General features: G+C 39.4%; 1 protein-coding gene across 3 annotated transcripts in view; it reads right to left on the bottom strand.

Moving 5' to 3' along the window:
- The window catches only part of RIPK1 (receptor interacting serine/threonine kinase 1), a 60,635-nt gene extending 34,444 nt beyond the window's left edge, over positions 1-26,191 (bottom strand). Inside the window, exons 1-6 of one of the 3 annotated variants that reach the window (XM_036888769.2) lie at positions 25,123-26,191; positions 14,730-14,949; positions 13,869-14,025; positions 10,546-10,683; positions 9,026-9,254; positions 7,085-7,234 (exon numbers count right to left, since the gene is read on the bottom strand). In XM_036888769.2, coding sequence (XP_036744664.2) covers positions 7,085-7,234; positions 9,026-9,254; positions 10,546-10,683; positions 13,869-14,025; positions 14,730-14,881 — 826 coding nt within the window. In that variant the 5' untranslated portion in view covers positions 14,882-14,949; positions 25,123-26,191. Of the gene's footprint in view, positions 1-7,084; positions 7,235-9,025; positions 9,255-10,545; positions 10,684-13,868; positions 14,026-14,729; positions 14,950-24,604; positions 24,730-25,087 lie in introns of those variants that run through there. The other 2 variants (XM_036888771.2, XM_036888772.2) reach the window with 2 other exon arrangements.
- Between the last annotated feature and the right edge of the window lie 345 nt (positions 26,192-26,536).

The following is a 26,536-nucleotide window of genomic DNA, read 5'->3' as shown; positions in this document are numbered from 1 at the left end:
TCAAAATGGCCATCCTGCCCAAAGCAATATACAGATTTGATGCAATCCCTATGAAACTACCAGCAACATTCTTCAATGAACTGGAACAAATAATTCAAAAATTCATATGGAAACACCAAAGACCCCGAACAGCCAAAGCAATCCTGAGAAAGAAGAATAAAGTAGGGGGGATCTCACACCCAACTTCAAGCTCTACTACAAAGCCATAGTAATCAAGACAATTTGGTACTGGCACAAGAGCAGAGCCACAGACCAATGGAACAGACTAGAGAATCCAGACATTAACCCAGACATATATGGTCAATTAATATTTGATAAAGGAACCATGGACATACAATGGTGAAATGACAGTCTCTTCAACAGATGGTGCTGGCAAAACTGGACAGCTACATGTAGGAGAATGAAACTGGACCATTGTCTAACCCCATATACAAAAGTAAACTCAAAATGGATCAAAGACCTGAATGTAAGTCATGAAACCATTAATCTCTTGGAAGAAAACATAGGCAAAAACCTCTTAGACATAAACATGAGTGACCTCTTCTTGAACATATCTCCCCAAGCAAGGAAAACAACAGCAAAAATGAGTAAGTGGGACTATATTAAGCTGAAAAGCTTCTGTACAGCAAAAGACACCATCAATAGAACAAAAAGGATCCCTACAGTGTGGGAGAATATATTTGAAAATGACACATCCGATAAAGGCTTGACGTCCAGAATATATAAAGAGCTCACACACCTCAACAAACAAAAAACAAATAACCCAATTAAAAAATGGGCAGAGGAACTGAACAGACAGTTCTCCAAAAAAGAAATACAGATGGCCAACAGACACGTGAAAAGATGCTCCACATCACTAAGTATCAGAGAAATGCAAATTAAAACTACAATGAGGTATCACCTCACACCAGTAAGGATGGCTGCCATCCAAAAGACAGAGAACAACAAATGTTGGCGAGGCTGTGGAGAAAGGGGAACCCTCCTACACTGCTGGTGGGAATGTAAGTTAGTTCAACCATTGTGGAAAGCAGTATGGAGGTACATCAAAATGCTCAAAACAGACTTACCATTTGACCCAGGAATTGCACTCCTAGGAATTTACCCTAAGAATGCAGCAATCAAGTATGAGAAAGATCAGTGCACCCTATGTTTATCGCAGCACTATTTACAATAGCCAAGAATTGGAAGCAACCTGAATGTCCATCGATAGATAAATGGATAAAGAAGATCTGGTACACATACACAATGGAATACTACTCAGCCATAAGAAAAGGGCAAATCCAACCATTTGCAGCAACATGGATGGAGCTGGAGGGTATTATGCTCAGTGAAACAAGCCAAGCGGAGAAAGAGAAATACCAAATGATTTCACTTATCTGTGGAATATAAGAACAAAGGAAAAACTGAAGGAAGAAAACAGCACCAGAATCACAGAACTCAAGAATGGACTAACAGGTACCAAAGGGAAATGGACTGGGGAGAATGGGTGGGTAGGGAGGGAGAAGTGGGGGGAGAAGTAGGGTGGTATTAAGATTAGCATGTATGGGGGGTTGGAGAAAAGGGAGGGCTGTACAACACAGAGAAGGCAAGTAGTGATTCTACAACATTTTGCTCTGCTGATGGACAGTGACTGTAAAGGGGTTTATAGGCGGGACCTGGTATAGGGGAGAGCCTAGTAAACATAATATTCGTCATGTAAGTGTAGATTAGTGATACCAAAAACAAAACAAAACAAAACAAAACAAAACAAAACAAAAAAAAGGGCAGTTCCTGTGTGGTAACCTCCAATGAGTTCTACACAAGGGTATAAAGGGCATATAAAAGTGTAGGCAAAGGGTCTGTTTGTGTTTATACAGAGGATCAAAGCCTAATTGGGCTACCCCGAAAATGAACTAAGATACGATATGAAAGAGAACTTCCAACATCTGCACTCTCTGGAAGACTCATGCCAGAAGATGATCATCAAAAAACCTCAACAAAGATCCACGCACTGCTACAGCTGTAGATGCACTCATTCCACCAGCTCCTGGACTTGCCATGGGAATGAAGGAGATATCTAAGCTGGCCTGTGCATACAGTAAAACGACAAATTTGACTGGATCTATACTGTTGGAACTCAACCAAGAATTAGGAGAAGTACAAATTGTAGCGCTCCAAAATCTTACAACTACAGACTATTTACTGTTAAAAGAATAAGGGATGTGAACATTCCCCAGGAATGGGTTGTTTTAATTTGTCTGATTTCTCTCAGACTGTTCAAGTTCAGTTGGACAATATCCACCATATCATAGATAAGTTTTCACAAATGCCTAAGGTGCCTAACTGGTTTTCTTGGTTTCACTGTAGATGGCTGGTAATTACAGGTATGCTTTGGTTATGTAACTATACTCCTATTATGTTAATGTGTGTGCGCAATTTAAGTAGTAGCTTAAAACCTACACATGCTGAAGTTACTCTACAAGAAGATATGTCAAAGAAATAATCAATCTTCCCATGTTTTCTTCCGCCTGCTACTTCTATAGCTTTTCTTCTTCCTTCCTAATTACAACCCTTAAATAGAATTCGTGCCTCATATCAAATTTACCGAGTGTCATAATTCTTCCAAGTGGTAAAGATACCTCAAGACAAATGCTGGGCATAGAAGCCACAGGGCATAAATATGCAAAGAAATAAAAAGCTAACCATTTCAAACAATAAGGCTTCTCTCTCACTTACCAACTTTACATTTCCCTGTATGGCCCCGGAAGATGACTCGTTAGCCAGAGACGGGTAAGATTCCTCAAGGGAGGAACAACCTAAGACAGGCACAGTCGCAGGGGGGTCATCAGGTGAGAAATTGGGGATCAACAGAGGTGAGGCTTAGAACCTCACCCCCCGTTCTGAGAGAAATCTTCTGCATACGTGGATGTTTTATTGCCCTCGTCTAGCTTGGATTAACACATAGTCTACAGGCACACACCTGATCATCTACATTTGCTCTCTTACAACACTAAACTATGTTTTCTACCTTTATCTTGTATCTACCTACCACTTCAGCATTTTATTAAAAATAATAATAATAAAGAGAGAAATGTGGTATCCACATATAAATCAAGTATAAAAACCAAATGAGTATTCATATTTGAACTGACTGTTTATAGTTCATAACGCATGAGCAAAACCGAAAGTTTCTGTGATGACTGCCCTTGTACTGTTCACTATGTAACTTATTCATTATGTAAGAATTTGTTCTCCATGTAAGAACTTGTTTGTTATGCCTCAGAAGATTGGAGACTGACGAAAATTAGGCTTGGGGTGGATTAATGATTGTGCATTGAGCATTGACTCCCCTATACAGAATTTTATTGTCGTTAACAACCATTTGATCAATAAATATGAGAGATGCCCTCACAAAAAAAAAAAAAAAAAAAAAAAGACAGACTTCCAATGGTAAAATAAATAAGTAACCGGGATGTAATGTATAGCATAAGGAATATAGTCAAGATATTGTAACAGCTTGGTAGGGTGATAGCTGGAACCTAGAATTATGTATATAAATGTTTTATCACTGTGTTGTACACTTGAAACTAATGTAATGTAATACTGTGCATCAACTACCCTTCAATAAAAAATAATTATCAAAAAAAAAAAAAAGAACATTTCACCAGAGAAACCATGTAGATGGTAAATAAGCACATGAAAAGACACTCAACATTATTAGCTATAAGAAAAACACAAATTAAAACCACAATGAGGTGTCACTACTTACCTATCGGAATGGCTAAAATGAAAAGTAGCAATACCTAATTAGTGGCAAGGATGCAGAGAAATGAGAAAGCCTTACATGCCTACATGCTGGTGGGAATACAAAATGGTATAGCCACTCTGAAAAACAGTGGCAAATTCTTCTTTTTTTTCTTTTTCCGGATAATTATTTTTTATTGAAGGGTAGTTGACACACAGTATTACATTAGTTTCAGGTGTACAACACAGTGATTCAACATTTATATACATGATAATTCTAGGTACCAGCTATCACCATACCAAGTTGTTAATAATATTTTGACTATATTCCTTATGCTATACATTACATCCCGGTTACTTATTTATTTTACAATTGGAAGTGTGTTTATATATATATATATTTTTTTTGTGAGGGCATCTCTCATATTTATTGATCAAATGGTTAAAAACAATAAAATTCTGTATAGCGGGGTCAATGTTCAATGCACAATCATTAATCCACCCCAAGCCTAATTTTCGTCAGTCTCCAATCTTCTGATGCATAACGAACAAGTTCTTACATGTAGAACAAATTCTTACATAGTGAATAAGTTACATGGTGAACAGTACAGGGGCAGTCATCACAGAAACTTTCGGTTTTGCTCATGCATTATGAACTATAAACAGTCAGTTCAAATATGAATATTCATTTTATTTTTATACTTGATTTATATGTGGATACCACATTTCTCTCTTTATTATTATTATTTTTAATAAAATGCTGAAGTGGTAGGTAGATACGAGATAAAGGTAGAAAACACAGTTTAGTGTTGTAAGAGAGCAAATGTAGATGATCAGGTGTGTGCCTGTAGACTATGTGTTAATCCAAGCTAGACAAGGGCAATAAAACATCCACATATGCAGAAGATTTCTCTCAGAACAGGAGGGGGGTGAGGTTCTAAGCCTCACCTCTGTTGATCCCCAATTTCTCACCTGATGGCCCCCCTGCGACTGTGCCTGTCTTAGGTTGTTCCTCCCTTGAGGAATCTTACCCGTCTCTGGCTAACCAGTCATCTTCTGGGGCCATACATGGAAATGTGAAGTTGGTAAGTGAGAGAGAAGCCTTATTGTTTGAAAAGGTTAGCTTTTTACTTCTTTGCATATTTATGCCCTGTGGCTTCTATGCCCAGCATTTGTCTTCAGGTGTCTTTACCACTTGGAAGAATTATGATACTCAGTAAGTTCGATATGTGGCACAAATTCTATTTAAGGGTTGTAATTAGGAAGGAAGAAGAAAAGCTATAGAAGTAGCAGGCAGCAGAAAACATGGGAAGATTGATTATTTCTTTGACATATCTTCTTGTAGAGTAACTTCAGCATGTATAGGTTTTAAACTACTAATTAAATTCTGCACACTCATTGACATAATAGGAGTACAGTTATGTAACCAAAGCATACCTGTAATTACCAGCCATCTCCAGTGAAACCAAGAAAACCAGTTAGGCACCTTAGGCATTTGTGAAAGCTTATCTATGATATGGTGGATATTGTCCAACTGAACTTGAACAGTCTGAGAGAATTCAGATAAATTAGAACAACCCATTCCTGGGGACTGTTCACATTCCATATGTTCTTTTAACAGTAAATAGTCTGTGGTTGTAAGATTTTGGGGCAAATTCTTTAAAAAAGGAAAAGAAAAAGAAAAAACTAAATATGAAACTAGCTATTTCACTTCTGGGCTTTTATTCCCAAAAAACACAGACTTATATTCACACAAAAACCTGTAACAAATATTTACAATAGCTTTAGTCCTAAGAGCCAAAACCAGGAACAAACCAGATTTCTTAAAGTAGTGAATAAACAACCTACAGTCCATCTACACCACGGAATACTACTCAGTAATAAAAGGGAAGACCATTATCACACACAACCACCTGGATGAATCTCCAGAGAGCTGTGTCGGGTGGCAAAAAGCCAACCTAAAAGGCATTTTATAATTCCATTTATGTAACATACATGAAATGACAAAATTATAGAAATGGAGAAGAGATTAGTGGTTGCCAGAAATAAAGGAAGGGGTCGGGCTGGGGAAGGAAGTGGGTGTAGCTATAAGAGAGGAACACAGGTCACCGTGTGGTGATGGAGAGGCTCTGTATCTGACTGTATCAATGTCAGCGCCCCTGCTGTGACACAGTACTGTAGTATGGCCAGATGTTACCATTTGGGAAAACTAGGTAAAAGCTATATGGATGCCTCCGTGTTATTTCTTATAGTTGTATGTAAATCTACAATTATCTCAAAATAGGAATTTTAATTTAAAAAAATGTACAAGGCATGAGAGAAGAGAAGAAGCCAAGCCAGGAGAAGATTCAGGCTGACAAACTTGAGTAAGAAAACAGGCAACTGAATCAAAGTACCCCTCTAATCCTTTAGTGGTAGAGATAGGCAGGGCTTTATTTCTGTTTTCTCATAGCAGAAAAATGAGAGCAAAATACTTTTCTGTTCCTAAGTGCCTTTCTACTATTTAGTTTTCTTCACCTGATTTCCTTCTTAGCGAGAATCTAGGTAGTACAGGGGAATGGGAAGAGGTGGAGTGATGTGACAAACATTCATGGCCCTTTCCTTCTTCCTCTACTACAGGCCCAATAAATGACAACAGACATTTCCAAAGACACCAGCTACACAAGAGAGGAAAAAAAGTATATAAGAAGTCTAGAAACAAGGAAGCCAGTGGAGACAACCCATGTGTCCATCAACAGATGAATGGATAAACAAAATGTGGTACATACATACGATGGAATAAAAAGGAAGGAAATCCTGACACAGGCTACAACATGGATGAATCTCAAGGACATTATTTATGCTCAGTGAAATAAGCCAGTCACAGAAGGCAAGTATTGGATGATTCCACTGACTTGAGGTCCCTGGAGTAGAGACATTCATAGAGACAGAACGTAGAAGGGGGGATTCCAGAGGCTGGGGGAAGGGGATGGACAGTTAATATTTAATGGGTCCATAGTGTCAGTTTGGGAAGATGAAAATGTTCCAGAGATGGATGGGGGTGATGGCTGCACAACACTGTACGTGTACTTAATGCCATAGCACCGTACAATTAAAAAGGGTTAAGATGGTAAGTTATGTGTTATGTATATTTTAACATGATTTTTAAAGTTAACTATTTTTAAAAAAAGGAACCAGAGAACCATATGTGCCTTCATGCTTTGGGAGGAATGGCATCTTTTCATTGAACAAAATGTCTGAAATCTAAAGAAATCACAAATGGAACTCAGTTTTCTGAAAACTCAAAGCAACTTCCTGACAACATCTTATTAGGAAAAGCGCCTCACAGGTAATCACACACAATCATAAAAGATGCTCTTACCAGCAAATGTTGGCCGAAGTTCTGGATTCGCCTCCCAGCATTGCTTCATGATGCTGATAATCTCCCTCGGGCAGTACTCAGTGATGTCGTCCACATCTGGCCTGTTCCCAGACTTAATGCATATCATCAACTGATGCTCACAGATGGCATCTATAAAGCAAAGAGGAGCTTAAGTTGAGACATTGTTTCAGGTCCTGCTCCTCTCAGGCAGGGAGGCGGCAGAACTTGGACAATGCCACTAATCTCTCTGCCTAGGGAATGCTTTTGGTGAGCTGCTTCATCTGGTAGGAGCAGAATCACTCTGTGGCAAGAAGCTGACATATTCTACTGTGAGATGATCAAACAATCTTTTAATTTCTGCAGATGAAAGAGAGAATTCACAACAAAGCTGCCTCCTGGTAGAACAAATGAAACATGTGAATAAACCCAATGGTATACCCCAGATTTTAACACAAAGACAAATATGGTACAGCTCTTGCCTTTAAAGAGCTCAATTTAAGAATGACTTAAAATAAAGTGATAATTGCTATTGAAAAAGTAAGTACAAGAAGTTCTGGTAACACAACAATGATTAGAAGGTCAGAGAAAGCTTTGTTGAGTCCACAAAAATTAGCAAGAACTAAGAAGGAGATTCTAGGCTAGGAAAGCAGTATATAAATAGATTGGAAGGTCCCAACATCATAATATATCCCAGAAATTATGCCTGGTTCAGTATAACTGGGCATATTGACTAAGCAAAGAATTAAGGAATAGGGAGAGGCTACAGAGAGATGCAAAAGCCAAACCAGAAAGGGCCTTGTATTCTCTTCTGAGGAGTTTGAACTTTATCCTTAAGACTATGAAGAGTCTTGGAAGGATGCCACAGATGCTCATATTTGCCTTTTAAGATGGCCAGGTTGGGTGCAGTGTGCATGGCAGGCTGCAGGAGGGCCCTGCAGCAGAAATACAGAAGGCATGAACTAAACAGTGTCTGGTGGAGATAGACAGATGCAGAGGGATTCAAGATGTATCTTGAATCACAGATATACCTTGAGTTCATAGGTTTTGATTTCTGATTGGAGATGAGGGGAAAGGTTAAGTCTGGGATAACTGAGGTTTTGGGCCAGGTGCTCTGGAAAGATGGATGGTGATGTCATTTTCTGAACACAAGAATAGCAAAGCAACACAAGGAGCATATGTGAAAAATGAGTGCATGTGGGGGGAATGTTGATTTGGGGCTCCTCTGATATATGTGATAGATCTAATAGACAAGTGGACATTCATGCCAGGGCTGGAGATAAGAGGCTTGAGAGGCTTCAGCCAACAGGTGATCATTAAACCGTGAAATCTGATAAACAGCCAAGAAGAATAGATAGGAAAATGCCCGTTAATTTAGGCACTTAACAAACTGAAGAATGACTATGTATGTATTTGTTCTCCTGCATGAACCATGTCTTTCTCATCTTTCTATTCTCAGTTCCAATTAAAGGGTCTACTGTAAGTACTGAAAAGAAATAATTCTTGAATGAAGGAGTAAGTTAATGAATGAAAGTATGAAGTATATGCTCTGTAGTACAAAAGGGCAAGTCCTCAATAAGCAGAAGCAAGCTTTCCTGTCCAGGAAGAATCCTGGAATTTCAGAGCCCCTCCCAAGCTTCGATGCATTATCATGGCACCTATTTGTCCTGTGACCCCTGATTCCTAATCTGAGATTACACCTTCATTCAACAAAAATTCACTACGCACCTACTATGTTGCAGGCACTGTGAGTGTAGGTACTAGAGAAATAGTAGTGAATAAATCAGACATGGTCCCAGCCCTTGTGGAGCTTACAGTGCAGAGGGCAAGACAGACATTAAAGGAACAAACAATTATAAATTTTAACTGACTTCCATGAAGTCCATTATTTCATTTAATGATTTTGATTAATACCCAAATCCCACTCTCTCATAAATGTCTTACTTTCATATGGCTCCTTATTTGCAAATATTGCCCAAAGTACTATGGCAAAGCTGTACACATCTGATTTCTTTGAGGGCTTTGCATTGACATCATTCAGATGCTCGGGGGCCATGTAATGGAGGGTGCAGCCATTCTCCTTAAAGGTACTGTTGATTTTCCTCTGCTCATTGTGTTCCTCCTTGGTCAGTTTATTCCACGTCTTAAAGGAAGTAACACCAAGATCAGCTATCTGCAAGAGATCAGACCAATGGGATTGTTCTGTGAAGGCTACAAGCTAATCAGATTTGTCTTTACATCTGGGGCTTATCCAATAGACGTGAGGCACAGTGAATTTTCCAGAAATGGTTGCACTAGGTAAGTTTAAAACAGAATCACAGAAACTTTGTGTTTCCTAAGCCATTTGAAATATCTCCCCTAAGAAATGTCTACTTGAAATTCTGGGATCTCAGTTCTTATGCAATATAACCAAGGGATTTGCTGTTGGAAGTAAGGGGTGGGGAGTGGAGAGGAAAAGCAGAAGACATTTCTGACGTGAACAACAACAGGACATATTTATCCTAATTCCTCACTTACTCTGCATATATTCTTCAACCATTCCTAGAGCTGGGGGGAAAAAAGTTATTGTCTTCTCAGATTTGGGTAGCGGACAGTGACCAGATACTGCACCTTCTATTTTCCCAGATGGTATCCAGAAGCCCATGGATGTGTTTCCAGGATTCCAAAGACATATTGAGGATAAGGACTGTAGTCTAGTTGTTTTGAGTTGCTAGCCTGAACCTAAGAGAAAATGGGATAGGAAGGAGGGGAAAAATAGACAAGAAAGCAGAGAGAAAAATACCAAGGTCAGACACAAGACAAAGAGGGAGGTGGCTGGGTAAAATGACAGAATAGGACAGTTAAGAAATCAAAGGTGACAGTTTCACTTTTGCCCCTAGGATTCCAAGCATTTGGGGGTGAATTCTGGCAAGTGATTATCTAAAATTCAGAGATTCCAGAACAGAAGAGGTAAGTTATTAATGTGAAGAAGGAAACTTCCTTTAAAGACATAGGAATAAAAATCCATCCAAGAGAAGAACAAAGTATCAGAAGCAAAATCTTCTAATAGAGAGAAGCTGGGGTAAGCAGTTCCTGAGTCCTGCCCCCAAATCTTACTTCCCCTTTCAGATTCTTGTACTTGGAATCCTGCTGCCAAAGCCAATTAGATATGATGTTAAATCTTGCTCTTAAGTAAACAGAAGAAAATTCTCTTTCCCTGTTCTCTTTACTTCAATGGAAAGAATTTTCAAAAGGAATCTGATTTAAAAAAATGCAGATCAAAGTAAATGAATAAATAAAAATAAAAATGCCATTAAGTCTGTATCCTTTTCAATTCTTGGTAGAGTCTTTTGGCACAACCATCACCAGTTATTAGTTGGGCTAGGTCTTTCTTTAGTGTTTACCATGTACAAAACTGGAGTTACAGTAGAGAATTAGAACTGAAAGTACCCCAATCTTTTAGAAGCCTTTAGATTATTATTTACCTTAATGTGAAAGTCATCATCAACGAGTATATTTTGAGGCTTCAGGTCCTTGTGTATTATACCTTCTCCATGTAAGTAGCACATTCCTTCAATGGTCTCCATAATTATCCTCCCTTTTACAGAAAGGGGGATACTGATCTAAAACAAGTGAGATTAAGTCTATGAAAGGGAAAGATAATCAGAACAGGCGAAAGCAACTGCTTCACTCAAGAGCAGAGGGGTCTGAACCTGAAAATACACAGATCTTCCTCGATTTACAATGGGGATTATGTTCCAATAATCTCACTGTAAACTGAAAATATCTTAAATTGAAAATGCATTTAATATACTCAACCCACTGAAAAGTCATACCTTAGCTTAAATGTGCTCAGTACTCTTACATTTGCTTACAGTTGGGCAAAATCATCTTATACAAAGCCTATTTTATAATAAAGTGTTAAGTATCTCATGTAACTGATGGAATACTATATTAAAAGTGAAAAACAGCATGGTTGTCTGGGTACAGAATGGCTGTCAGTGTACTGGCTGTTTATACTCTTGATCATGCGGCAGATGAGGGGGCTGTGGCTCACATCCCTGCCCCATATCACGAGAAATGATGACATCCCTAGCCAGGGAAAAGTTCAAAATTCAACATTTGAGGCACAGTTTCTACTGAATGTTTATCACTTCCACACCACTGTAAAGCCAAACCATCGTAAGTCAGGGACACTTTACCATGTTTCCTTCTATCATGCTCTGCACCACTACTGTCATTGTAAAGCGAGCCCTCCTTTTAAGAAAGACTTCATCCCAGGTGCTAAAGTATTAATGTTGTGTTTTGTCAGTGTAAAAATAAGACTTCTATGCCAATATGATAATATATAAAAATGCTATAAAATTAAGCAACTTGAGAACAAAACTATATAATTACCACCATCATCATCATCATTTAGGATTATACTTACTACCTAGCATGATGCCTGGAATGTTTGTTGAATGAATGTATAAATAAATATACAAAAAAATCCCATAAATATTCTCTATGGTATACTAATGATGTGCTACTATAAATTTAACATGTGAACAATGTCTTGGAAATGTGTGTATAAAAAACATTAAGAGAAAAAAGAATACAAGGGAATATACTCACATTGATTACAGACACATCAAGATTAAACTATGAGATAATATGATATTGTTAAAATAATGTCGAAGTGAGTTTAATATTTATTTTGTAATTTGCTATCAGATACTTTAGGCCTTTGTAGATTCTTGGGTCACTCTTACAACTGTATTCTACTTGTATGAACATCAATGTTAATAGAGACACAGCTTCTATTAGATTAAACATTAGTTTCACTTAACATCGAAAGACAAAAACTTTCACTGTGTGTGTGTGTGTGTGTGTGTGTGTGTGTGTGTGTGTACGTTTGTGCAGTCACTAGTTTACAAACAGGCTATTTTCCAAAAATTTATGTGTATGTTAGTTGTTGATAAACAGGAAAAAAATTTAAATGATAGAAATTAGATTCCCAAGTCAGCCCCCAAACCACATTTAACTCATGATGTAGCTGAACCGAAGCATTATTAGTCTGGTTACCACCATACAAAGCACAGCTGGAGGTGTTCCCTCCTTCCTTGGTATAACTTTGGACTTAGAAAAAAATTTAAACAACTAAATAGATCCCCTTCTCATTCCTCTTTCTGCTTCTCTTCCTTACATCCTCCTGAATTTCTTCTTAAACCCAACTTGTGCACCTTAGTGTTGCCTGACCCGGCAGAAGGCTTCTCGTCCCAAATGATTACTCTCCCAATCAAAATGCCTACTGAACTCCATGCAGCTGGTCCGACTGAGTTTGGGGGAGAAGAACAATCTGACCAAATTACAATACCGTATGTATCAGTGATTATCTTTATCCTCCATACAGACATTTGTGAGAGATGTCTGTGACTTAGAAGAATTGAAGAATTGACATAGTTTGGGGCAGGTGCTGAGTAGGGGAGAAGATAGGAAAAGGGGGGCTATTTGCCATAAAGATGGTCATACGCTATCACCCCCACATGCAATCTATGCTTGGCAAGCCTGGTTATTTGCAGTTTTCCAAATTCAGCATACCCTCATTCCTTTGCACATGCCATTCTCTCTGCCTGAAACACTTTCCTTCACCCTCCTTCAGGAATCCCTTCCTGCCACCCCATGCTGGGGTGAGTGCCTCTGCTCTGTGTTCCCACTGCACACTACAAGGATGGCTATCAACACACCATCCCATCGGGCTGTCCTTTTACTTAGCTGTCTGTGGATAAAATGAAGGTTCCTGTGGCCAGGATTCTCACCTGGCCCTGGTTGGCTAGCTCACTACACAGGTGTGGGCAATACGTTGTTATTGACACTATTATATAAAGAGCCCTGCCCAGTGCTCTGGGTGACATGGTGCACAGCTGCAAGGCTGCAGGAGAGCAGAGGCTGCAGTGGTAGCAGCACCAAGGACAGAGACTGGGATGGCTGTGCAGGCAGAGAGGCCCAGAGGCAGAGACCGGTTTGCTGCATGTTGACTTGCTCTGAGTGGATGGGATCTTAGTGACTGACCTGCTACCATGGTAATATAGTTGGTATAACCCTTTCACCCCAAGAACATTCTACTGTCATTTCTTTAGTCACATCCATAGTGAACTTGCCTGGGCTGAAACCCAATGGCAAGACACTGTGACCTTTTCTTGTCTGTGTCTTATTTGCTATGGCTTCCAGAGCAACTAGCACCTAGGCCTTGCTCCTAATAGGTACATAAAACTTAAAAATGCTTTCAAGCTATTTGGTTTTGGTAAACAATTTTTATTTTCCTTTTTTAAAGTCCTACTTATCCAGTGGTATTGCCTCTAATGTTCTATAACCTTTTAAGTTTCTTAAGTGGTATCAATATGCAATTAAGATTCCATCTTCCCATATATTTATAGTGCATATCCTGTAGTCAATCATTAATTGCTACCCATCATGCACATAATTTTCACTAACCAGCCTCAGTTTGCTTGATGAACACAGTGTCTAACTGAGTTGTGGATCTCAGAGTGGCTGACAAAAGCCAATTATAATACTAAGACAGGGAGAAGACCATCCAAGTAAGGGATAAGGGCAACTATCCACAGGGACTAAGGGGCTAGACTGCCTTCTGGGCAGGTAAGTCAAATAAGATTTAATGAGGGATTGACTTCAGAATGTCCAAAATACCTAGCAATCCACAAAGGGGTTGGTTACTTTACACCAACAACAAAGAACACCAGGACACCCTAACAGACAACGAGCGCCCACATGCTGTGCCTGGAAAGCACACAGCAGTGCCCTCTACCTCGGCTTCCAGCACTTGCATCAGGTTGCCCTTTTCCATGTACTCCATCACCAGACAGTAGTTTCCTTCTTCTAGGATGAAGCCCAGGAGCTTTACCACCCGACTGTGTCTTAGCCTGTGCATAATCTTGCCCTCCTCCAGGAGGGATTCATTGTACCTGTGGGAGGGAACGGTGCAGTTCATATGAGCAGTTAGCCCCTTTCCCTTGTGCCAGTAAGAAACACAGTATATCCCTTCACTGCATCCCATCCCACGTGTGCTTCAGTCATTTATGTGTGCACATACCCGTCTCTCCCAGGCACAGACTACAAGCTTTAGAAGGCAGAGTAGCTTCTCATTCATCTTTATGTTCCTTGGCCCCAGTGACCAGCAGTGAGTCTCAAGAAATGTTTAATTAATTAATTAATTGATTAATTAAGAGTAGCAACAAGACACAGCCTGAAAAAAGGATATTAGGTAATACAATAAAAACTGCAGCTTCTCTCTGCAACCACTCTGGAAAAAACAGAGAGAAATAAAACAACTCCACTAATTGCTATAAAGAGAAGTTTCCTGGAACCTCTAATTAATGAGCCACTGTTTTCTAGCTTTTTTTCCTTCATATTAGGGCTGGTCCTCATCAAAAATGTGAAGGAAGTGAGTCAGTCTATCTTCACAAATCCCTTCCATTTTCTTTCCATTGACTGCCTCAAATAACCACCTTGCAGGGTTATCGGACATGCAGCTGTATGCTGACACACCGTAGTCTGTCTCGTTCTAAAGCCTGTGCCACATGGTCAACTGGCCTGCCCTCTCCCTCCACAACCACTGCTTCCTAAGGCCAGCCTGGAATTTGGCCACCTGCCTCTGCTCCCAACTCACTCGTTGCGCTTGGGCCCAGTGTACACCTTTCTCAGGATCACGAGCCCATGGGATCTGTGTAAGCACAGAGACACCTTTCCAAAGCTCCCGCTGTCGAGGTGCTCCTTCTCCAGGAAATCACCAGATTTCATCTTAACGTCATCCAAAGACATGTCCGCTTTCCTTCTGAATGCTCAGAATGCCCCAAAACACACCACTTTCCCCAACTCAGAGCTGCACACTGTAAAGAAAAATAAGAGAACATCTCAGTGCAAAAAAAGCCATTATTCAAAAAACTTATGTAAAGTTCTATCATATGCTTGGCAGTGCCTTTATTTTTTGAAGATAGATACAGTCTCTAAAATGACTTGTTTTTCATACTTCCAAGACTCACAGAAGACCACAAATTTTATCCCTTATATATTTTTTTGTGACAACATGGAAGATGAGAAAATTCTAAAAACACTCCAAAGGACATATATGTGTGTGATAACATAACACCAACATCCATTCAAATGCACAGTCAGGCTCAGCAGAAAGGAAAGTAACACAAGGGACAGACACTGGGAGGGGTTATGGCCCACATAGTGGCAGCATGGACTGAGTTTCTATCCCCTCCAGACTCATATGTTAAAGCCCTAACTCCAACTGATGGTATTAGGAAGTAGGGGCCAACTACCTGAGAGGTAATTAGGTTATGAAGATAGAGTCCTCACAGATGAGATTGGTGTCCTTATAAAACACAGGAGCGAGCTTGCCTTCACTTCCTCTCTCTCTCTCTCTCTCTCTCTCTCTCTCTCTCTCCGTCTCCAACATGAAGGAACACTGAGAGGACACCCATCTGAACACCAGGAAGCAGGTTCTTACCAGATACTGGATTGCCCGGCTTCCTGACCTTGGACTTCTAGCCTCCCTTAACATCGCACTGCTCAATGTACTACCCTACCCCTCAACGTAAGGGTGGACCAGAATAAAAGCAGTCCATTAGCAAAGGAACTTAGTGGCCTTACACCAGACATGAGGCATAAAAAAAAGTCTCCATGTGAATTCATAACCTTGGGCCTGTTTTCAGATAGATTTGGGATTTGAATTTATATTCCTCTTACGGCTAGGAGTCTAAGAACTTCTGTATAGGAAGTGGACACATGCTGATAACATCCGTGGATTATAAGGCTAAAGCCAATAAAATATCCTGAAGCCAGGATCCCCAGACAGGATTCCCACAAAGAAACCTAACTCAACATGAGCTACCCTTTCCCAAATTATAGACCCAAAGGAAAAAGTTCACCACGAGCCAGACCCAGCACATAGAACAAGCAGCCGTATCAGGCACCAAAGAACTTCAGGTAAGGAACTATTGACTACTCTTAGAAAATAAACAGGTTTCAAGTAATTTTGAACAAAAGAAGAAATTTAAGGAAAATAAGAACAATGCCCTATCTAAAAAGAATTGTAAGATGTGAAAAGGATGATAATTTGGCAAATTTGTCCTTCGGTGTTCCGACGTATACAATGTTAGCAATCTCAACACAGAACTGTTTGCTTCATCCTTTTTCCCTCCCATTTATTTTCCCTAAACTGAAATGGAGAAAAAAATCCATTGAGATATCACTACATACCCACCAGAATATCCAAAATTAAAAAGGCTGACACCACCAAATAGTGGTAAAGATATGAAGCAACCAGAATTCTCACACACTGTTGGTGGGAGTGTAATGCTGCACAGCTTTGAGGTACGGTCTATCCGTTTCTTTTTCTCCCCGTTTTTTTATTGAAGCATCATTGATATACAATTACAAATACATAACACAGTGGTTCAACAGTTACCCATATTATTAAATCCTCACCCCCAATAGTACGGTTACTATCTGTCAACATAGGAAGATGTTACAGAATCATGGCCTATATTCTCTATTCTGTACTACCATCCCCGAGACCAACACATATTATGATTGAGAATTTTTGTGCCCCTTTATCCCCCTCACCCTTGCTGCCCATCCACCCCAATCCTTCCCCAATGGTAACCACCAGTCACTTCTTAGTGTCTGTGAGTCTACTGCTGTTTTGTTCTTTCTGTCTTGTTTCATTTTTATATTCCACAAATAAGTGAAATCATATATTCCACAAATAAGTGAAATCGTTCGGTATTTGTCTTTCTGCCTGCCTTATTTCACTGAGTATAAACCCTCCAGCTTTGCTCTTCTCAGGATTGCTTTGGCTATTTGGGATCTGTGGTGGTTCCATATGAATTTTAGGATTACTTGTTCTAGTTCATTACTAAATGCTGCTGGTATTTTGATAGGGATTGCCTTGAATCTGTACATTGCTTTGGGTAGGATGGTGATTCTGACATGAGTATGGGATAGATTTCCATTTATTATGTCTTTTTTAATTTCTCTCATAAGTGTCTTATAGTTTTCAGAGTACAGGTTTCACCTCCTTGGTTAGGTTTATTCGTAGGTATTTTATTCTTTTTAATGCAATTGTAAATATAACTGTTTTCCTGATTTCTCTTTCTGCTTGTTCATTGTTAGTATATAGGAAAACAATTTCTGTGTATTAATTTTGTATCCTGAAACTTTGCTGAATCCAGTTATTAGTTCTAACAGTTTTTTGAAGACTTTAGGGTTTTCTGTGTATATGGAGTTATCACACAGCTCTCTTACCATTCTTTCATTCCTAGAGATTCTTTTTTTCTATTCTCCAGCTTCACTGTATTCCTTTTCTCTAATTTCCACCTCATTGTCTCCTCTACTTGCAGCAATCTATTATTCATTCCCTACATTGTATACTTCACTTCAGTTACTGTATTCTTTAGCTCATTGTTCCTCTCCATGGAAATCTTTAATAAAAAGTGAAAGATTTATATCACCTAAAGAGAAACCAGAGTATGTTGGCAGTTTCTTGTAACACTAAACACATCGACACTATGATCAAGCAGTTCTAATCCCAAGAAAAATGAAAACATATGTCCCAAAAAACTTCCACAATGTTCATGGCAGTTTTACTCACGGTAGCCCAAAACTGGAAGCACTTTTTCATCAACAGGAGAATGGGTCAATAAAACAAAACCTGTAGTATATTCATACAATGGAATACTACTCAGTAATAAAAAGCAATGAACTACTAATACCCAGAACAAGGTGGATGAGTCACAACACGCTGAGTAAATGAAGCTTTATACAAAAGAATCCATACTGTACAATTCCATTTGTATGAGTTTCTAGGACAGTCAAAAAGGAATACTGGTTGCTCAGAGACAGGGTGAGGATTGAGTGAGGTGGGGTATGAGAGAACTTTCTGGTGTCATGGTATTATTCTATTTCTGGTGTCATTGATTATTCTAGTCAAAACTCAGCAAACGTACTCTTAAGAACTGCTGGTAAATTTTACATCAAGAGAAAAATCTGTAAACATACTGAACTGTAGTTAATGGTATGCATGCTAAAATATTTAGGAGGTGGTGTCCTGACATCTGCAGTTTACTTTGCCAATAGATAGACTGGTGGACAGAGATAGTAGACGGACAGTTTTCTGATAAAACAGAGTTAAAATGATATAGATGGTGGATACATGAGAGCTCACTGTAATACCTTATTGTTTCTACATTATTATTTTTATTAGTTTTTTTCCCCATATACCCCCTCACCCAGTTACTCTTAATAGTATATCTGTCAAAACTAAGAAACCAACATTGGTATATTACTATTACCTGAACTCCCCACTTTATTCTGATTTCACCAGTTTTTCTATTAATGTCCTTTTTCTTTCCCAGGATACCATACTGCCATTTTGTAGCTCTTGATTTTATTATTATTACTCTTTTAACCTTTGACTACATTCATCCATTTCTCCCACCCACCGACCTCAGGCAACCACCAATCTGCTTTTCTGTGAGTTTGGCTTTTTTTTAAGATTCCACATATAAGAAAGACCTTACAGTATTTGTCTTCACCTGTCTGAAAAGCATAATGCCCTCAAGGTCCATCCATAGTGTCACAAATGGCAAGATATCATTCTTTATTCTGGCTGAATACTATTCCATTTTGTACATATTTTCTTTATCCATTCATCCATCAATGGATACTTAGGTTGTTTTCATATCTTGGCTATTGTAAATAATGCTACAATGAACATGGGGGTGCAGATACCTTTTCAGGTTAGTGTTTTTGCTTTCTTCGGATAAATACCCTAAAGTGGACTTGGTAGATCATATGGTAGTTCTAATTTTAATTTTTTGAGGAAACTCCATATTGCTATTTACACTGGCTGCACCAATTTACATTCCCAACAACTGTGCACAAGTGTTTCCTTTGCTCCACATCCTTGCTGACATGTTATGTCTTGTCTTTTTGATAACAGATGTGAGATGGTATCTGTGGTTTTGATTTGCATTTCCCTGATGACAATGATGTTGAGCATCTTTTCATGTACCTGTTGGTCATCTGTATGTCTTCTAAAGGTAAGTCTGTTCAGATCTTCTGCCCCCTTTTTTTAACTCAGATTTTTTATTGTTGTTGCTGTTACTGAGTTGTGTGAGTTCTTCATATATTTTGGATATTAACCCCTCATCAGTTAAATGATTTGCAAATATTTTGTCCCATTCAGTAACTTACCATTTTATTTTGATGGTTTCCTTTGCTGTGGATAAGCTTGTTAGTTTGATGTAGTCCCACTTACTTACTTTCACTTTGTTGCTTTTACTTTTGGTGCCAGATTTAAAAAAATCATCACCAAGACCTATGTCAAGGAACTGCCTATGTTTCTTCTAGGAGTTATATGTGTTCAGGTCTTATGTTCATCTTTAATCTATTTGAATTAATTTTTATGTATGGTGTAAAACAGTGACCTACTTTCATTCTTTTGCATGTGGCTGTTCAATTTTTCCAATACCATTTATTGAAAAAACTGTCCTTTCTTCGTTGTATATTCTTAGCTCCTTTATTGTAAATTAACTGACCATAGATGTGTGGATTTGACAAAGCCACTGGAATTCCGATAGGGACTGCATTAAAACTGGAGATTGGTTTGGTAGTATGGACAGTATTAACAATATTGGGGAGTACTAACAATATTAATTCCTCTAATCCATGAGCATAGAATATCTTTCCATTTGTGTCTTCTTCAAATTTATTCATCAATGTCTTATAGTATTCAGTGTCTCATAGCACTCAGTATTGCATCTTCTTGGTTAAATTTATTCCTAGATATTTTACTTTTCTGGTACAATTGTAAATAGATTGATTGTTTTCTTAATTTCTGATAATTTATTAGTGTATAGAAATGCAATAGATTTTTGTGTATTGATTTTAACACTACTGAATTCATTGATTAGTTCTAATGGTTTTTTGATGGAGTCTTAGGGTTTTCTATATTTAATACCATGTCTTCTGCAAACAGTGACAGTTTTACTTCTTCTTTTCTGATTTGAATGCCTACTACTTCTATTCCTTGCCTAGCTCTTCTAGCTAGGACTTCCAATACTATGCTGAATAGAAGTGGTGAGACTGGGCATCCTTGTCTTCCTCCTTATCTTAAAGGAAAAGCTTTCGACTTTTCACCTTTGAGTATGATCTGGGCTGTGGGTATAAAATCTTTTAACTTTGCGCTTTGAACTTTTTCATAATAAAATGTTGGTGGTCAGTTATAAAAAAGAAAGCACTTAGAGGGGTTTCTGAAAATGCCTTGCCTGGTGGTAGTCTTGTACAGTGGCCTGCTGCAGCCTGGATCAGGTAACCAACCGTCTGTAGCTTCTACACAGGCTGCGGGCAGACCATGCCACCCTGATGAAGCTCACATACCAACACAGATGACCCTGTGGACCACCTTCCTTTACCATGAGTCATTACCAAATGAGAGGAAGTGCCCTCTGGGAACAAGCACGTCTGTGTGGAACAAGCACGTCTGTGTGGCGTCTGTGAGGGAGGCCACTTGAAGGAAAGCATGAAGACAGAGGGAACCGGGATGAGACAGGCATGGAAGGCGAAGATGAAGAAGCCTTAATGGCAGTGCAAAGAGCACAGACGTTTCTCTTATGAGTATGAACTCTTGCTCTGTAATTTATAAGCCCTGTGACTAGGGTAACCTACATAACCCTCAACTTCCTCATTTGTGTAAGGAAATAATAATGACTGCCTCACAGGACTGGTAAGGAATATATGAGAAAACACACACTGCCTGCTTTGCGGTTCTAGCCATGGTTGGCCCAGCCATCCACATTTATCCAAAATCTGGTTTCAGTGGATTTTGAGAATGGCAACATGCAGCGGGGATCACTCTTATAAGCAGTCTCTACTGACCAATCCTTTTAAGATGGGCACAGGGAAGATATGACAGAAAATGACAGGGCATGCTCTCTTGCAACCACTTAGGGCCCATCCTTCTCCTGTCTAGAAGCTGCTTATCCTACAGGTCTCGGTGAAATCTCATTTCCTCAGGGAAGCCATCTTATGTCTTCCCATTAGACATTTTCACAGCACCCTGTACTTCTCCCTCAAAATAGTTAATACAGCTGTAATTTGAGATTTATTTCTAATTAAGATCACAGAAGGCAGAAAACTGCCTATCTTGCACACTGTCTACAGTGCCTAGCACAGAAACTGGCATATGGTAGGTGATCACTACATGGATAATTATTTTTTAAAAATAATTATTTAATTGTCCAGAAATAAAGAATACAGTTAAATGAATTATAGCACATTCATAAAATGGAATATCATATAGCCATTGAAAATTATTGTCTGTAAAAATTAAAAACACATATACAGACAGATGGCTAAATGCACATATAGAATTATATACAAAAAAAAGGTGTAATGAAATGTTAGCAAGGATTATATCTGAATGGTAAGGTGGTTTTTACTTTCTTCTTTATGTTTTTATTACATTTACCAAATTTCCTACAATAAACATGAATTACATTTACAATAAAATTTATTTTTTATAGGGAATAATTACTTCACTTAGTAATTCTTTATTCTGAGGAATCACATCAAAGATGCTGATATAGATTATGTACAAGGATGTCCCTAGTAATATTACAGAAAACAGTGAAAGCATATAAAGCAATTTACATATACAGGAGAAAGAATCAATGATGGCCCATCCAAACTCTGAAATCTATCTAGCGGTTTCAAAAATGCTGTTGTATTTATAAACTTTTTTTTTAAAGGCTCACAGAGTAAAGAAACAGGAAGGAATTATAACCATGCCCTGTAATATGTCCATCTGGCATAATAGTTCAGCTTTTTGAGGAGTTCTATCTGTCTCTCTCCTTCAGCCCAGATTCAGCCCTACACAAGCAGCTAGGATTTACAGCGCATCCTGCAGGCATGACGGAGCTCAGGGAAAGAAGGCATGACGGAGCTCAGGCACGATGCAGCTGGTGGTTCTGCTGCATCGTGGGCCTGGCTCCGTCATGACCCAAGTTAGTTCTCCTCACTGGCTTGCAGTTTGCTGGCTTAGTCTGATTTTACTTAATCTTATGCACCTTTTTCATGGTTATCCATCATTTCTTTTGTTTTTACTGTTTTTTTCTCCCCTATTTTCCCCAGGAATAAATCAACTTTATAAGCACTGAAGATTTTAGGAAGACCCTGTGAGCAGTTTAGATAGCCAAGAGCCACAAACACACTGAATGTAAGCAGATAAAAAACTATTATAAGAACATGTTACAGAGTAACTAATGAAGGCACATTGCCTGTTATATCATCTTAAGATAACTCATTTTAACTACTAACATATTTGTGTCCATTTTAATGTGATTTCTTCATGTTTTTGCATAAATGGATGTTAATTCAGGGACACACACAGAAGCAAATTTTTTTCCACTGAAATTAACTGACAATTCTAAGAAATTTCACAAATTACCCTGTAAAGAAGGGCATATATATCAAAATAGTCATATCTATATTTAATTTTGTTTCTCAATTATACCTGAATAAAACTGGGGAAAAGTGCAAATAAATAATAATAATGCCAAAAAAGCCTGGCAGGATTAACTTACAATATTAACAGGACAGTGGTTACAAGGTGGAAGACAGGAGGTAGTGAATGAGAGGAGGCACAGGGGTTTTAGGAGCCATAGCAATGTTCTATTTTTTAACCTGCGTAATGTTTACTTTGTGATACTTCATAGAGCTATACAGTTATGATTTGTGTACTTTTCTGTATATGGTATATTTCAATAAAGAAGTTTTTAAAAATCCTTTAAAATATTCATCTTTACCTTTAAGTAGTAGAGGACTATTTTTTCAAAATTTAAATGATGATTACATATAATAAGTCTGATAGAAAATGTTGGTACCCTCCCTATCACTGTCCCCCTTTTCCCCTGCTAGTGCTCTGATTTTACTCAGGTATCCAACACAGACTTCTGTAAGGTTCTTTGATTTTGACAGCCTGATGCTTTGCCCCAGATAAACCAGAGCTCTAATCAAGTAAGAACCAAATGATGAGCAAGAGACAAGACTGGAAAGTTTAACCCAGCATTATCATGTACATTAGCACATTATGACCCTGTTAAGTATATTTTATTCTCATCATTCCAAGGTACAAAAAAAACTAAAATCTGAAGTTAAATTATTCCCCTAAAGTGGCAGATTCTGGCCCTGAAACTTTGTCTCTTCACTTAAACTCCGATGCTCAATTCACTAACACATGATACTTATCCAGACAGCAAACAATAATCTGTCTTTATTAAAATCATAAGACAATGACAGCCTTGCTCACCTTTATTAAATTAATATGCTAAAATCAGAAACATGGGCATGTACAGACTAAATTTTAAAAATGTGAATACATGGTTCAGAATCAATATTCTACAGGTTAATACATCCAATCATTCTTGCCAGAGTATAATATCTAACCAAAGCACAGAAATAAGCTATATTTTTTCCAAATTGCTGATCACATTGATGGTATTAACATGTTGTGGATTAATAAGCACCAAATACCAGTTTGCCATTTTGGAAGATGGTATGTTAGAAATTTTTCTTAATTTTTACTAATATTCACAATCCTGAAAGTACAACATATCCCTGGTGCTCAATATAGTGCAAATAGAGGAAAATGAAAATCAATCGTTACAGTTGTTTCATCAGTAATAACAATGATAGTGATACACCCCAAATTTTACTTTAAAAAAGCTTAGTCTCCACTTTTTTGTGTTTATTAAAGCCACAGTTTTCCACATTTCTAATGACCACAATTTCCTCCTTACTCTTGCACCTACCCAGGGGTTACAATATGCAGATAAAGTGCTAACTTACTCTACATTCTAAAATTCACTCGTACCTTCAAGTGATTTTTTCACGTGTAAATCAGAGGAGAATAGTGGTCTAAAAACCAAAGGACTTGTACGAAGTTGTTTGAATCTAACAGCTTCAGGCTTTGTCCAAGCTAAACAGGAGATCCATTCAAGCAAGGAAGAGCCAAATGATCGCAAGACGCAAAGAAAAGAACTCTACCCCCTTCCCTGTGGGCTTCTGTCAAATGCTCAGGAAAGGAGCATGTAGCTTATCCTCTTCAAAGGGTAAGAGATTCTGTAGCAATTCATAAAAGCAAACGCCACGGATCACCGAAGAGGCATCCTAGGGTTATGACATTCGTCTCTTTTTATCGCTTTGGCTGTTGACCCTTCTCTCCCATTTGCTAGTTTGCTTCTAAAATAAGGCGAAAATCTTTTGACTGTCTTTACAATTCGCTGCGGCCCCAAGTGCAACAGTAAAAGTCCCTTTCAAAGAGTTGGTAAGAAGGCCCCAGTCAGGGGCCTCTATTAACCCTACGACAAGCGCAGCACCACTGTAACTGAATGATAACGCAATAAAACCCATTATTTCTACGAAAAAAACGAAGACAACACTCCTCAAGGGTCGGTTCCAACGTCATGCCTTTACCTTTACCATGCCGTTATCTTGGCCCGAGGGCAGGTGTCAGTCTGAACAGATTTACACCTAGACTGCCAGGGAGGAAGGAGCTCTGCCCTGTGCACCTCTCACCGCCAGCCAGCTGCCCGACCCGGGGGAACACCGAGGCCCCGCCCACAACCGTGAGGCCCACTCACAGCTTTAGTTCCTGAAACGCAAGGCGCCGCCCACCACCCAGAGGGCCACTCACAGCCTACCTCCAGAAGGCCCTCTCCCCTCCTCCAACACACACACGCACACACACCCGGAAGCTGGTGGCTGCGAGCCTGGAAGCAGCAACCACTGGCTCCGCGCAGACGCACTCGAGTTAATTCACTTTCGTTTTTGCGGCAAACCTCCGGAGGCCCAGGTAAGGAAAAAGGCAGCCGGGCAGGAGTCAGGAGTTGCTCCGACTCTCCGGCAGGGTCGCCGGGGAGCGCTGGGGCGAACGCGCTAGCCCGACATGGGGCTCACCGGGCCGCTGCGGGGCTGCCCCGCTCCGCGCTCACCGCGCCCTGCTCCGCTGGTCCTGCGTCCGTAGGCGTCCTGCCGCGGTGTCAGCGCCCCCTCACCGCCCGACAGCGCCCTCGGGCACGTCAAAATGTGCCGCCGCCCCGCTCGGGAAGCCAGGTCCGGTGTCCGCGCCGTCTGCGCAGTGCAGTGAGCGGTCGCGGGCGTGGCCCGCTCGCCCCGGCTCCGCCCCGCGGCCAGGGAGGAGTGCGGCAGTTCCCGCCCGCCGCCGAAAGTGCTGAGCGCAGTTAAGTACAGGAGCCTGTCGGACAACGGATCGCGGCTTCACCCTGTTGTAAAGCCATTTGGGAGGCCCGAAGAAAGGAGGAAATGCCACTTAGTCATAGCAACTTACGCTGCGGGCAGAGGCAGTTTGGAAGAGCGAAAAGCACTGGATTACCTGACGAAATTCTGAGCTCTGCCAGCTGGCAGCGCTAGAACCTAAGGCAGCTTACCATTTTCGTAGCTCCCTTTACATGTAAAGTGGATATAATAAAAAAATCTCTGTAGGGCTTTACAGGAAGAAGTGTGGTATTTATTTTGCACCCTTTTAAAGTGGTAATTGGGAAGCTTCAAGCAAAATGGGCAATACTTGCTATACTGTTATATTAAAAAGCAAATTATACACAGCAGGATTGCATATTAAAAAATATACATATGACAAGAGAAAGGACTGTTAATCAAAATATACTAGAAACTCAACAATAAGAAAAGCAACAACCAAGTGAGAAAATGGGCAAAAGATATGAATAGACACCTCATCATACAAATGGCAAATAAGCATAGGAAATGATGCTCAACATTATAGGTCATTGGGGAACTGTAAATTTGAAACAATGAGTTACCATTACATATTAGAATGGTTAAAATCGAAAACAATACCGAATGATGAGCATGTGGAGCCCAGGAATTCTCACTCGTTGTTGCAAATGCAAATTGGTACAGCCACTTTGGAAGAAAGTGACAGTTTCTTAAAAAAGCTGAAAATAAGTCTTACTGTATCTCCCAGCAACCACATGCCTTGGTATTTACCCAATTGAGTTAAAAGCTTATGTCTACACAAAAACCTGCTCATGAATGTTTATAGCACCTTTTATTCATATTTGCCAAAACTTGAAGGCAAGCAAGATGCTCTTCAACAGGTGAATAGGCAAATGAAAACTGGATACAATGGAGAATTATTCAGTGCTAAAGAGAAATGAGCTATCAAGCCATGAAAAGACATGAAGGAATCTTAAATGCTTATTCTTAGTGAAAGAAGTCAATCTGAAAAAGCTACATAATATATGATTCCAACTGACATTCTGGAGAAGGCATAATAATGGAGACAGTAAAAAAATCAGTAGTTGGGTTTTCCTGGTGGGATGGATGAGTAAGTGGAGCACAATGGATGTTTAGGACAGTGAAACTATT

The sequence above is a fragment of the Manis pentadactyla genome, chromosome 16 (assembly GCF_030020395.1).
Source record: "Manis pentadactyla isolate mManPen7 chromosome 16, mManPen7.hap1, whole genome shotgun sequence".
In the NCBI taxonomy this organism is placed as follows: Eukaryota; Metazoa; Chordata; class Mammalia; order Pholidota; family Manidae; genus Manis; species Manis pentadactyla.
The sequence above is the reverse complement of the archived record's forward strand: the minus strand, read 5'-3'. Positions and strand labels throughout refer to the sequence as shown.